Here is a 14,786-nt window from a genome sequence, read left to right on the forward strand (position 1 = left end):
CATGTTTGATGTCATGACAATGATTAAAGTAAGCCTGTGCTAGATGTACTCAACTTCTGTCTCCCTGACAGCTAGTCTGGATTTTAGCTTCTCCACGCAGGGCTAGTGTGAGAATACATACGGTTTGGAAATATGAAACATTTTTCAACCTGATTAGGTTCCTTACGAATATGTTTTGCCTGTAATCCCAGCACTGTGGGAGGCCATGGTGGGAGGATTACGGGAGGCCAGGAGTTTGAGATCAGCCTGGACTACATAGTGAGACCCTGTTTCTACAAAAAATGTAAAACCTAGCCAGGTTTTGGTGGAGCATGCCTGTAGTTCTAACTACTCTGGAGGCTGAGGCAGGAGGATCCCTTAAATTCAGGAATTCAAGGCTGCAGTGAGCTATGGTCACACCACTGCACTCCAGCCTGGGTGACAGAGTGAGACCCTGTCTCAAAGAAAAAAAAAAACAATATATTTTGACTGACTCACAAATTGCATTGTGTCCTGTGCATAGTAATAACTTAGGCATTTAGGAATGACAAAGTAACTCCTTTAAGTATGTTACACAAGGAAGACCATAGGAATATAAATTGCTGGATAATTGTTTTTCAGATTAACAATGATATAGAAATAGGACCAAAATGAGGTTGGAACTGCTTAAGCTGCTGATAATGTGTAGTGAACAGCAGTTCTTCCTTTTGACCATGTTATCAGCTAAGATTCATAGTTTATATTAGTAGCAATATTTTTGAGGCTTCCAAAAATCACTGTTGATTCTCAGAGTTCATTCTCCCACTTATACCTAATCTTCTTGCTTTTGTATGTGTTCGTTCATTTGTAGAGTATAAATGGCATTCGCACAGAGGAGGTGGCTGTCGTGACAAAGGGGCCATCTACTAACCCTGACTCTGAATGGGAGGGTCCCAAGCATTCGGTAGTTCCTAGTAAAAGCCAGATGACCACCCCGTCGGAGTCTCTGCAAAGCTTTGCCTTTGGCTCCCTCTCCATAAGCAGCAAGGAGACAGAAGAGAAGGAGGAGGGGGCAGCTGGCTATCTTGATATTAAGGAGATGCCAAGAGGCCCAACTGGGGAATGTATAGGAGTGGAGGAACAGGCCGGTGCCTTAAAGTTCTCAGTAACACCAGCTTCCTGTCAGCTGCAACCTGGTGAAAAAAAGGCAGAGAGTAGTGAAGAACATGTTACACCAGGAGAGCCACTTGGAAAACAAAATGGATCATTTCTTGACTTTCATGTGGGTAACCAGTTCCCCACCCTCATTCGAAGTTTCCAGGTAGTAACTTATTCAATGATGCAGGTCTAATGACTGTCTTTGGAAGAGGGCCAGAATCTGTCCTGTATAGGAGATGGTGGTGGTGTGCTGAGGGTAGTGGCCTCCCTGCTGTTTTCAAAATCACAGAGTAAAATTAAAGTCTTTGATTGTGCCAAAGAAATTCATTCAGAGCAATTAACTCCATGGCTAGAAATGCTTTCTTCTCTGATAACTGAACAAAACTCCAGCTGTCAGTCTTTATGAAGCTGGTTAAGTGTGTTCATCTTTTCCTTGCTCAAGTGTGGGCCATGGAAAGAGGTAAATTGTGGCAACTTCTTTGGTGAGGAGGCTTCAGTGTTCTGAGACCATGCTTAAAAAATTCAAATACTCTTAATTAAAGAGGCAACTCATCTTCTTACGAGATTTCAGGCCCCAAATTATTTATGTACTGCAGCCACATTGTGCAGCCCACCACTCCCACTGACCCCACCCACAAGAGCTTCCAGGATCAGAGGCACTGATTTCCTATGCTAAGGTGGTTGGCCACTTAACCTTATCACAATCAAATGGTAGTTTCAGGGTGATTTATACTCCTGGGGAAGGTGAGGAGATGGACAAGAAGGCCTTTGATGTTCCACTAATGTTCATTCTTCTGAAATTCTGGGATTAATCACCAGGTGGTGGTAGAACTGATTGTTTTTTTCTTTCCAGTTTTCCAAATACTGTCTCTTCTCAGTAACTCCAAAGTGAATCTCTGACATTGATTTGAAAGAAGTTAATGAAGTCGAGGGTAATGCATTCTATTGCCACTGCTGTTTCGTGTACCATTTGTACTTAGTGGAGGAAATGCGGCTGATTTTCTTAATTATAATGGTACAGACACAAGGACAAATCAAAGTGATTGCTATTTGGCAAATCGTTTTATATTCAAATTCTGAAGGTCAGTCTGAAGTGTTTTATATCACCAGTCATAACTGTCTGATCTTACAGCTTTCCAATAAGCTTATGAAAGTTATTACAGTAATGCCGCTTTTTAATATCCCTCATGATTTGACACCTTGTCAGGGTTACTTTGGAATACTGTCAAAGTCTTGGGCAGAGTAAACACCTTTGGAGATTGAGCTAGCCCTTTACTTAATTAAAGCTAACTCTTTGATCAGATCAGTGTCAGAAGATTACTTCTCCAATGCCTTCAGAAACACTCTAGTAACTCTTTCCTTACTGCTTCACAGCCTCCCCTGGTGAAGACACAAACTGTCACCATCTCAGATAATACCAATGCTGTGAAAAGTGAAATCCCAACCAAAGACGTCCCTATTGTCCACACGGAGACCAAGACCATCACTTACGAGGCTGCCCAGGTAGGACATGGTCTGATGCTTCAGAACCAAAGGCTGCAAACAAAATTAATAACCTTTCTTCACAGAGTTTCTGGTCATTTATCACCAAGAATACCAGATTTTTCTGGGGCAGTTCTTTTTAGAAGAGATTACTGGTCTAAGAAGGTCCCAAACTACTTTATCTAAAGCAAAATATTGAGCAGGACACACTGGTGTGTGCCTGTAGTCCCAGCTACTCAGGAGGCTGATGTGGGAGGATCTCCTGAGCCCAGGAAATTCCATCTGAATTTTTTTTTAAAGCAAAATTGCCTTAGATCTGATTGCTTATATCCACCCAATTCATTTGCATAAGGCAGTCTAGTGTAATGGTTGAGAACATGGGATTTGGGTCCAAAAAAACCTGAGTTCAAGTCCTGGCTCCTCCACTTACTAATCTGGACAAGTAATTGAATATCTCTGAGCCTTGATCTCCCCTGCCCATGATGTTAATAATATCTACCTCATGGTGTTATGAGGACCTAAGTGTTTTTTAGTTTTTGTTTTTGTTTTTGTTTTTTTGAGACAGAGTCTCACTCACTCTGTTGCCCAGGCTAGAGTGCAGTGGCACAATAATCTCAGCTCACTGCAACCTCTCCCTCCTGGGTTCAAGTGATTCTCCTGCCTCAGCCTCTACAGTCATGTGCACATGGCTAATTTTTGTATTTTTCGTAGAGTTGGGGCTCACCATGTTGGCCAGGCTGGTCTCAAACTCCTGACCTCAAGTGATCTGCGCGTCTCGGCCTACCAAAGTGCTGGTATTATAGTTCTTTTTAGAAGAGATTACTGGTGGCCGGGCGCAGTGGCTCACGCCTGTAATCCCAGCACTTTGGGAGGCCGAGGCGGGCAGATCACGAGGTCAGGAGTTCAAGACCAGCCTGGCCAACATGGTGAAACCCTTTCTCTACTAAAAATACAAAAATTTGCTGGGCATAGTAGCAGGCATCTGTAATCCCAGCTACTCAGGAGGATGAGGCAGGAGAATCATTTAAACGTGGGAGGTTGCAGTGAGCTGAGATTGCTCCACTGCACTCCAGCCTGGGCAACAGAGCAAGAGTCCATCTGAAAAAAAAAAACAAAAAAAACAAAAAAGAAGAGATTACTGATGAGCCACTACGCCTGGCTAAATGTTCTTTTTTGAGATAAGGTCTCACTCTGTTGCCCAGGCTGAAGTGCAGTGGCATGATCTCAGCTCGCTGCAGACTAGCTAGACCTCCCAGGCTCAAGCGATCCTCCCACCTCTGCCTCCCAAGTAACTGGAACTACAGGTGTGCACAACTGCACCTCACTAATTTTTTTTATAGTGACAGGATTTCACCACGTTGCCCTGGCTGATCTCAAATTCCTGGGCTCAAGGGATCCACCTGCCTTGGCCTCCCAAAATGCTGGGATTACAGGTGTGTGCCACTATGCCCTGCTAAAAATTTTTTTACTTCCTACTTTCAGTAAAATGTCTCTTTCATTTTTGGTACTTTGAATGGACTAGAGTTGATTTGTGTTGAATTGTTTTTCTTTTGTTACTCAACAGAAGCCAAAAGTAAGAAAAACAGTTCCCTCTATAAACTGAACTGTTATTTCATTCCTGCAACAAATACTTATTGAGCATTCACATATTAAGCCAAAGCAATGTACGAGGTGTACATAGTCCCTACCCTCTGGAGCTTACATTCTAGTTAGGAGAAACAGGCAATAAGGCACATAAACAATGTATAAGTAAATTTCAGACAGTGGTAAATGCTGCAAGGAAACTAAAATGGTGTAAAGAGTTAGACAATATGGGATTACATGAAAGATTGCTACTTTGGGACTAGGATAATCAGGGAATTCCTCTCTGAGGAGGTGATATTTTGGCTGAGGTCTGAATAATGGGAAACAGATTACCCATGTGAAATTCTGGCAAGGTGCTTTCACATAAATCTTTTCACTTAATCCTCACCTCACCATGAACTGGATGATGTTTTCTCCATTTAGGAAACAGTGTGGCTTGGTAATTTAAAAGCATGTGCATTGCCGGGCACGGTGGCTCACGCCTGTAATCCCAGCATTTTGGGAGGCCGAGGCAGGCAGACCACCTGAGGTCAGTAGTTCGAGACCAGCCTTACCAACATAGAGAAACCCCGTCTTTACTAAAGTACAAAAAAATTAGCCAGGTATGGTGGCTAATTAGCCATGAACTGGTGAGGTGAGGCAGAGGCTCCCTTGAGCCCAGGAGTTTGAGGCTGCATGAGCTGTGATTGTGCCACCGCACTCCAGCCTGGGGGACAGAGTGAGGCCCTGTATCAGAAAAACAAAATGAAATAAGGTAGGGAGAGGTCTGGGGCTAGGAATATGACTAGAACATCTCTGGAGTAATGCTTGTAAAGAACTACAGTGTCTGAAGAAACAAGAAAAAAGAAATGTGTCAGTCGAGAGAGACAGAGAAATGAATGAATAGGTCTTGACAGTGAAGGGGACTGAAAAAGAAAGGAATAGGAAATTGCTTTAAAACTGTACACGCTATTAGCCAGAGGATATAGGAAATAATTACTTTACATGACAGAGAATCCCTTTAAGTTGTCACTAACATGGAGACAAGCTAAATGTCCGTCAGTGGAGAGCTGCTTAAATATATTATGGTACATCCAATTAAGGTAATTCTGTGTGGCCTTTAATTAAAGCTTCTTATGGGAACAAGCTACATGATAAATAGATAAGTGAACAGGCATGGTGCACTATGGTGGTACTGTTTATGGCAGGCAGAAGGGATATATATTGCAGCTGTGTGTGTTTAGGCTTGTATATCAATACAGTCCCTCTGAATGGGTACTAAAAAAACAAAACAAAAAACCAACAACCAAAACGTATAGTGGCCCCTGATGAAGGAGACTGAGACTGCAGGACTCGGCTCGGGAGTGGGAGGGAAACTGACTTTTCACTGTACAACATTTTGAAGTTTTAAAATTTTTATAGCATAGACATAGCCAAAAAAGTTTATTTTATTATTATTATTATTATTATTAAGAGACAGTCTTGCTCTGTAGCCCAGGCTGGAGTGCAGTGGCATGATCTCAGCTCACTGCAACCTCTGCCTCCTGGGTTCCAGTGATTCTTGTGCCTCAAACTCTCGAGCAGCTGGGATTATATGTGCGTGCCACCACACCTGTCTAATTTTTATATTTATATTTTTATTTTTATTTTTGTTTGAGACAGAGTTTCACTCTTGTCACCCAGGTTGGAGTGCAGTGGTGCCATCTCGGCTCACTGCAACCTCCACCTCCTGGGTTCAAGCGATTCTCCTGCCTCAGCCTCCCGTGTGGCTGGGATTACAGGCACCCACCACCACACCCAGCTAATTTTTGTATTTTTAGTAGAGATGGAGTTTCACCATGTTGGCCAGGCTGGTCTCAAACTCCTGACCTCAGGTGATCCACCCACCTCGGCCTCCCAAAGTGCTGGGATGACAGGCGTGAGCCACCGCGCCCAGCCTAATTTTTATATTTTTAGTAGAGACAGGGTTTCACCTTGTGGGCCAGGTTGGTCTCAAACTTCTGGCCTCAAGTGATCAGCCCACCTCAGCCTCCCAAAGTGCAGGGATTACAGGCATGAGCCACCGCGTCCTGCACCCCCAAAATTTAAATGGTTCAAAATAAATTGTTTTAAAAGTTAGAGCCACACTGCCCACAGAAGTCCATGTGGTGTGAATGTAGGTAGCTCCTACAAAAAAAGGAAACAGAAGCAGTCATTTTAAAATATCCTAACATATTAGAGAAATATAAAGGCAGCGTGATATGCTCGACAGAGCCCATGGACTTTGGAATTAGAGTGACTTGGGTCTTAATTCTGACATTTGCTAGTTTTGTGATCTTGGGCAAGTCACTTGTCTTTTTGAGCCTTAGTTTTCTCTTCTGAAAAATACTTTGATCAAGTTATTGAAATAAGCACAATGTTTGCCTGGTACTTATTAGCTATTCAAAATGGTAGCTATTATTATATTGCATTGTTAAACATTTGCTTTTATTTCATTTTAACCAGGCTTAAGACAGTCAGTCAAGATACAAATTGCTTTTTATTTTTTTATTTGTTTATTTATTTATTTATTTTTGAGATGGAGTCTCACTCTGTCACCCAGGCTGGAGTGCAGTGGCGTGATCTTGGCTCACTGCAACCTCCAACTCCCAGGTTCAAGCGATTCTCCAGCCTCAGCCTCCCAAGAAGCTGCGTCCCCATGCCCAGCTAATTTTTGTATTTCTAGTATAGATGGGTTTTGCCATGTTGGTTAGGCTGGTTTCGAACTCCTGATCTCAGGTGATCTGCCCACCTTGGCCTCCCAAAGTGCTGGGATTACAGGCATGATCCACTGCTCCTGGCCCACATTGCTTTTTGTTACTGATGCTAGACAGTGGGGTAGAGTGGGGAAGAGTGTTGACTTTCGAGTCAGAGTCAGATTTCCTGGCTTTGAACTTGCCCTGTCACTTACTAATGTGCAGTCAAATTACTAAATCGCCATGTGCCTCAGTTTCCTCATTTGTAAAATGTGGCTAATAGTTGTACCTCATAGGGTTGTTGTCAGGAATAAATGAATTAATGCACATAAAAGGTTTCCAAAGTGCCTGGCAGATAATAATTACTAGATACTCATTTGCAATTGTTATTATTTATTTACTATTTCTACTTTTGCTTTTATTATCTTGCTGGATAAGTAAGCCCGAGCACCATTTTTTTATTCATTCACAGTCTCCATGCTTTGGAAAACATGGTCAGAGGGGATGGTTTTTATGTGTAATTTTTTAATGTGTGTATATGGGTGTGTTTGAGGTAAAATTTACATACAGTGAAATGCACAGACAGGTCTCAAGTGATCAGCCCACCTCGGCCTCCCAAAGTGCAGGGATTACAGGCTACACTGTTGCCCAGGTTGGAGTACAGTAGCATAACCACAGTTCACTGCAGGCTCGACCTTTTGGGCTCAAGTGATCCTCCCACCTCAGCCTCCTAAGTAGCTAGGACTCCAGCGGCACACCACTACATGTGACTAACTTTTTAATTTTTTTTTTTGACACTCTGTCGCCTAGTCTGGACTGCAATGGCGTGATCTCAGCTCACTGCAACCTCTGCCTCCCAGGTTCAAGCGATTCTCCTGTCCAGCCTTCTGAATAGCTGGAATTACAGGTGCACGCCACCATGCCTGGCTAATTTTTGTATTTATTTTTTCAGTAGAAACAGGGTTTCACCATGTTGGTCAGGCTGGTCTCGAACTCCTAACCTCATGATCTTCCCGCCTTTGCCTCCCAAAGTGCTGGGATTACAGGCATGAGCCACTGCACCCAGCCTAATTATTTAATTTTTTGTACAGACGGGACTCACTTTGTTACTCAGGCTGATCTTGATCTCCTGGGCTCAAGCAATCCTCCCTCCTCGGCCTCCCAAAGTGCTGGTATTACAGCCGTGAGCCACTATGCCTAGCAATTTGATTGGTTTTGACAAATGTCTATACGTGTGTAACCAAGACACATTTAGGATACAGAACATTACTCCTGAAACTGCCTTCATAGCCTTTTCCATTTGATTTCTACCCCTTTAGGCAGCCAGTGCTCTGCTTTCTATCAGTACAGCTTAGTTTTGCCTGATTTGGACTTCGTGTAAGTAGAAGTATACAGTAGTACACTTTTGTGTCTGGCTTCTTTCTTTCTTTTTTTTTTTTTGAGACGGAGTCTCAGCTCACTGCAAGCTCTGCCTCCCAGGTTTACACCATTCTCCTGCCTCAGCCTCCCGAGTAGCTGGGACTACAGGTGCCTGCCACCATGCCCGGCTAGTTTTTTTGTATTTTTTTAGTAGAGACGAGATTTCACGATGTTAGCCAGGATGGTCTTGATCTCCTGACCTCGTGATCCACCCGTCTCGGCCTCCCAGAGTGCTGGGATTACAGGCTTGAGCCACCACACCTGGCCTCTTTCTTTTCTTTCTTCTATTTCCCTCCCTCCCTCCCTCCCTCCTTCCTTCCTTCTTTCCTCTCTCTCTCTCTTTCTCTCTTTCTTTCTTTTCTTTTCTTTCATTGGAGTTTTACTCTGTCGCCCAGGCTGCTGGAGCGCAGTGGTACCATCTCAGCTCACTGCAACCTCCACCTCCCGGATTCTAGTGATTCTCCTGCCTCAGCCTCCTGAGTAGCTGGGATTAGAGGCGCCCACCACTTCACCTGGCTAATTTTTGTATTTTTAGTAGAGACAGGGTTTCACCATGTTGGCCAGGCTGGTCTTGAACTCCTGACCTCAGGTGATCCACCCACCTCGACCTCCCGTAGTGCTGGTATTACAGGCATGAGCCACTGATCCCAACAGTGTCTGCCTTCTTTCTGAATATAATGTTTTTTAGATTCATCCATGTTATGTGAATCAGTAGTTCCCTCATTTTTATTGCTGAATAGTATTACATTGCATGAATATACCACAATTTGTTTATCTATTCATTCGTTGATGGACAATTGGATGAATTTCAGTTTGGGAAAATATTAATAAAGCTGCTATGAATGTTCATGCACAAATCTTTTTTTTTTTTTTTTTTGAGACACAGTATCACTCTGTTGCCAAGGTTGGAGTGCAGTGGCATGCTGTCAGCCCACTGCAACCTCCACCTCCCCGTTCAAGCGATCCTCCTGCCTCAGCCTCCAGAGTAACTGGGACTACAGGCATGCATCACCACGCCCGGCTAATTTTGGGGTATTTTGTGGTAGAGACAGGGTTTCACTATGTCGGCCAGGCTGGTCTAGAACTCCTGACCTCAGGTAATCCACCTGCCTACACTTCCCACAATGATGGGATTTCAGGCATGAGCCACCGTGCCCGGCCACAAATCTTTTTGTGGGTGTTTCATTTATCTTGAGTAAACATCTAAGAGTCAAATTGCTGGGTCATAAAATGACCATTATGGGGAAACATTGGTAAGAGGATCAAGGAAAAGAGGCCCTGTATGGAACAGAGTAAGTAGGAAAACATAACAGTGTCTCCTGTATCTTTAGCATTCTTCAGAGACAGAAGAGAGACTAGAGGGAGCGGGCAGGAGGTAGATAAAGATAGAGTCACAGGTTTGTAGAGGAGGAATTCTTCAAAAAGCTTTAGCCCTTCTGGCATGCAAATTCATGTTATAACAAGTTATAAGCTAATTTTATTTGTATAATTTCTTTGTTTACAAGTGCTACGGTGTAGGCAGAACACATATTCCCGTATTGTTTTTATTTTTTATTTTATTTATTTATTTATTTATTTTTGAGATGGAGTTTTGCTCTTGTTGCCCAGGCTGGAGTGCAGTGGCGCAATCTCGACTCACTGCAACCTCTGCCTTCTGGTTTCAAGCGATTTTCCTGCCTCAGTCTTCCAAGTAGCTGGGATTTTTTTTTTTTTTGAGATGGAGTCTCCCTCTGTCACCCAGACTGGAGTGCAGTGGCACGATCTCAACTCTCTGCAGCCTCCGCCTCCTGGGTTCAAGAGAGTCTCCTGCCTCAGCCTCCTGAGTGGCTGGGACGACAGGCCTGTGCCACCATGCCTGGCTAATTTTCGTATTTTTAGTAGAGACAGGGTTTCATATTGGTCAGCTGGTCTTGAACTCCTGACCTCGTGATCCGCCTGCCTTGGCCTCCCAGAGTGGTGGGATTACAGTTGTGAGCCACTGTGCCCAGGCCCCAGTATTGCTTTTATAAATCAGAAAACTAGATCAGGCTCAATGGCTCACGCTTGTAATCCCAGCACTTTGGGAGGCTGAGGCAGGTGGATCACCTGAGGTCAGGAGGTTGAGACCAGCCTTGCCAACATGGTGAAACCCCGTTTCTACTAAAAATACAAAATTAGCCAGGTGTGGTGGAGTGCGCTTGTAATCCCAGCTGCTTGGGAGGCTGAGGCAGGAGAATCACTTGAACCTGGGAGGTGGAGGTTGCAGTGAGCCGAGATCCCACTATTGTACTCCAGCCTGGGGAGAAGGCAAAACTCTCTCTCAACAAAAAATAAAATAAATAAAAATTTAAAAATCAAATAAATGAGAAACCCAAAGCTCAGAGAAGTCAGAATGACTTGCCCAAGGTCCCACAGCTGGTTACTGTCTGGGTGAGGACCCAAACCCCAGACTCCACACAGGAAGTTTCTTGCCCTGAGTCCTAGTTCAAACACCCATTAGAGTTTTGGACAAATTCTTAACCTCTCTGGAGCTCTGTTTTCTTAACTGTACAGTGTGTATAATAGTGGTTCCTCCCTCAGATACTGAGAGGCATAACTGAGATAACAGTTGAATTATATGCTTGGCACATAGTAGGAGTATGATAAATATTAGTTGAGTCTGAATCTAAAGTAGATGACTGGTTTTGGCTGAAAAAAATATTAGTTAGTGGTTGGGCGTGGTGGCTCAAAGAGCTATAATCCCAGCTCTTTGGGAGGTGGAGGTCGGGGGTTCACGAAGTCAGGAGTCCAAGACCAGCCTGGCCAATATGGTGAAACTCTGTCTCTGCTAAAAATACAAAAATTAGCTAGGCGTCGTGGCAGGCGCCTGTAATTCCACCTTCTTGGGAGGCTGAGGCAGGAAAATTGCTTGAATCTGGGAAGCAGAGGTTGCAGTGAGCCAAGATCACACTATTGCACTCCAGCCTGGGCAACAGAAGTGAAACTCCGTCTCAAAAAAAAAAAAAAAGAAAAAAGTACAAAAATTAGCCAGGCATGGTGGCGTGTGCCTATATTCCCAGCTACTCAGGAGGCTGAGGCAGGAGAATCGCTTAAACCCAGGAGGTGGAGGTTTCAGTGAGTTGAGATTGCACCACTGCTCTCCGCCTGGGCAACAGAGCTAGACTCTGTCTCAAAAAAAAAAAGATAATGTTTGAAAGGCATTTGTGAACTATAAAATGCTATACGTGCACTTATTGTCACTCTTGTTGTTGAACCTGTGGCTATGTTCCTGCCTCCTATTTCTTTTTTTTGTTGTTGTTGTTGTTTTGTTTTTTGTTTTTGAGACAGAGTTTTGCTCTTGTTGCTCAGGCTGGAGTACAACGTCACAATCTCGGCTCTCCACAATCTGTGCCTCCTGGGTTCAAGCTATTCTCCTGCCTTGGCCTCCGAGTAGCTGGGACTACAGACATGTACCACCACACCCGGCTAATTTTGTATTTTTAGTAAAGATGGGGTTTCTCCATGTTGGTCAGTCTGGTCTCGAACTCCTCACCTCAGGTGATCCGCCCTCCTCGGTCTCCCAAAGTGCTGGGATTATAGGCGTGAGCCACCCCTCCCGGCCCCTGCCGGCCCCTGCCTCCTATTTCTGATCCATTCCTGTCACTGACTCAATGCTAAGGAAACTATACCCATCCAACTTTTTTTAGAAGGAACTTTGTGCCCAGGGAATTTATTTTATTTTATTTTATTTATTTTTAGACAGAGTCTCACTCTGTTGCCCAGGCTGGAAGTGCAGTGGCGCGATCTTGGCTCACTGCAACCTCCGCCTCCCAGGTTCAAGTGATTCTTCTGCCTCAGCCTCCTGAGTAGCTGGGATTACAGGCAAGCGCCACCAAGCCCAGCTAATTTTGTTTTTTTGGTAGACACAGGGTTTCACTGTGTTAGCCAGGCTGGTCTCAAACCCCTGACCTCAGGTGATCCGCCCGCCTCCGCCTCCCAAAGTGCTAGGATTACAGGCATGAGCCACCGAGCATGGCCCAATTTATTTTATTTATTAAGAGGTTATGGGTGTGGTAGCTCACACCTATAATCCCAGTATTTTGGGAGGCCGAGGTGGGTGGATCACCTGAGGTCAGGAGTTCGAGACCAGCCTGACCAACATAGAGAAACCCCGTCTCTACTAAAAATACAAAATTAGCCTGGTGTGGTGGTGCATGCCTGCAATCCCAGCTACTCAGGAGGCTGAGGCAGGAGAATCGCTTAAAACCGGGAGGCAGAGGTTGCAGTGAGCTGAGATCACGCCACTGCATTCCAGCCTGGGCGACAAGAGCGAAACTCCGTCTCAAAAAAAAAAGAGGTCACTCTAAGGGAATGAGATTTTTGCATCAGAATGTGCAGCTGAAGAGCAAAGCTGCAGCCTGCAACATTTGCTCAGTCTTCCTGAGAGGCATGATGATGAGCCATGCTTTCTTCTGCAGACTGATGACAACAGTGGAGACTTGGACCCAGGAGTCTTGCTGACAGCTCAAACTATCACATCTGAGACCACAAGCAGCACCACCACAACTCAAATTACCAAGGTAACAGACCAGCTAGAACCTCCTTATGGAACCCAAGGGCAGGCTGAGCTTGCTGCCACCTCTCTGCAAGAAGGACCCTAGTCCATAAGCAAATATTTTCAGCTCCATCCCTAGTAAGCCACATTATTCAAAGAGTCCCGGATGGAAAGGCCCTGCTGCCTTCCCCAGCAGTAAATCTAGGGAGATACCCTGAGAGTATCCCTGCCTACTTAGTAGTCTCCTAAAGGTAGGTGTGGTTGTTCTCTTTACATATCTGCCTGTCTCTCTGGTCAGTGGGTCCCCTGTCTGGCTGTGGAAGTAAGTTTAAAAAGTCAGCCTGGCCAGGCACGGTGGCCCACACCTGTAATCCCAGCACTTTGGGAGGCCGAGGCAGGTAGATCACCTGAGATCAGGAGTACAAGACTAGTCTGACCAACGTGGTGAAACCCCGTCTCTAAAAATACAAAAATTAGCCGGGTGTGGTGGTGTACGCCTGTAGTCCCAGCTATTCAGGAGGCTGAGACAGGAGAATTGCTTGAACCTGGGAAGCAGAGGTTACAGTGAGCAGAGATCGCACCACTGCACTCCAGCCTGGGCGACAGAGAAAGACTCCATCTCAAAAAAAGTTAGCTCAAGGGGCCAGGCGTGGTGTAATCACACCTGTAATCCAGTACTTTGGGAGACCGAGACGGGTGGATTCCTTTAGCCGAATGGTTTGAGACTAGCCTGGGCAACATAGTGAAACCTCATCTGTACAAAAAAATACAAAAAAAAAAAAAAATTCGCTGGGCATAGTGGCGCATGCCTGTGGTCCCAGCTACTTAGGAGGCTGAGGTGGGAGGATCACTTGAGTCCAGGGCATCAAGGCTGCAGTGAGCCGTGATCATGCCACTGCACTCCAGCCTGAGTGACAGAGCAAGACCCTGTCTCTATAAAAATAAAAAAAAAGTCAGCTTAAGGGAAATTATTTTTGGTATTTTTATACAACCATATTTTCCAAGCCCAAAATCAGAAGTCTGGGTCTGAGGAAGAATTTTTACAGCATTCCAGGGACAAGGCCAGGAGAGTTTGTTTGGATGCTGAAATATTGGAATTATTAGAATATAGTTTATAGGAAGCAAGAGAGAGAAAATATCTAAAATTGGAACTACCCCTAGAAAATCAGCGGCAATCTATGTTTGCTGTAGCACTAGAGGAAAATACTTTTTTTAATAGGTAAAAATAAGCTTCTTGACCAAGCTCTGTCATCAATACACAGATGACTGGAAACTAGTTAACTTAATGTGTCTAGACCTTGGTTTTCCTCATCTACCAGAAAGAGAAATCTACCCACCCTTAGGAGATTATGTGAAGACCTTTGACATCAATAATATGAAAATGCTTTAAAATAAAAGAGCCCAATTTCAAACTGTGTGACATGTTTGTTAGCCTTCAGACATTTTTCCTTTTGAAAATGATCACAGTGGCTCACACCTGTAATCCTTACACTTTGGGAGGCCGAGGTGGGCGGATCAGCTGAGGTCAGGAGTTCAATACCAGCCTGGCCAACACAGCAAAACCCCATCTCTACTAAAAAAATAAAAATTAGCCGAGCACGGTGGCACACGCCTATAGTCCTAGCTACTTGGGAGGCTTAGGCAGGAAAACCATTTGAACCCAAGAGGCAGAGGTTGCAGTGAGCCAAGATCATGCCACTGCACTCCAGCCGTGGCGACAGAGCAAGACTCTGTCTCAAAAAAAAAAAAAAAGATAAAGAAAATGATCAATTAAAATGTATAGGAGGCTGGGCGTGGTGGCTCACGCCTGTAATCGCAGTACTTTGGGAGGCCGAGGCAGGTGGATCGGGAGGTCAGGAGTTCGAGACCAGCCTGGCCAATGTAGTGAAACCCCCGTCTACTGAAAATACAAAAAAGTAGCTGGGTATGGTGGCATGCGCCTGTGATCCCAGCTGCTCAAGAGGCTGAGGCAGGAGAAT

At 44.6% G+C, this 14,786-nt stretch overlaps 1 protein-coding gene across 1 annotated transcript in view; it reads left to right on the forward strand.

Annotated features, from left to right (window-relative positions):
- LOC105540955 (protein 4.1) overlaps positions 1-14,786 on the forward strand; it is a 151,740-nt gene that overhangs the window by 122,141 nt on the left and 14,813 nt on the right. Inside the window, exons 14-15 of the mRNA XM_011981742.1 lie at positions 2,491-2,685; positions 9,667-9,684. Of these exons, the coding sequence (XP_011837132.1) occupies positions 2,491-2,685; positions 9,667-9,684 (213 nt within the window). The remainder of the gene's footprint in view (positions 1-2,490; positions 2,686-9,666; positions 9,685-14,786) is intronic.

Source organism: Mandrillus leucophaeus, unplaced genomic scaffold (assembly GCF_000951045.1).
Source record: "Mandrillus leucophaeus isolate KB7577 unplaced genomic scaffold, Mleu.le_1.0 Scaffold23, whole genome shotgun sequence".
NCBI lineage: Eukaryota > Metazoa > Chordata > Mammalia > Primates > Cercopithecidae > Mandrillus > Mandrillus leucophaeus.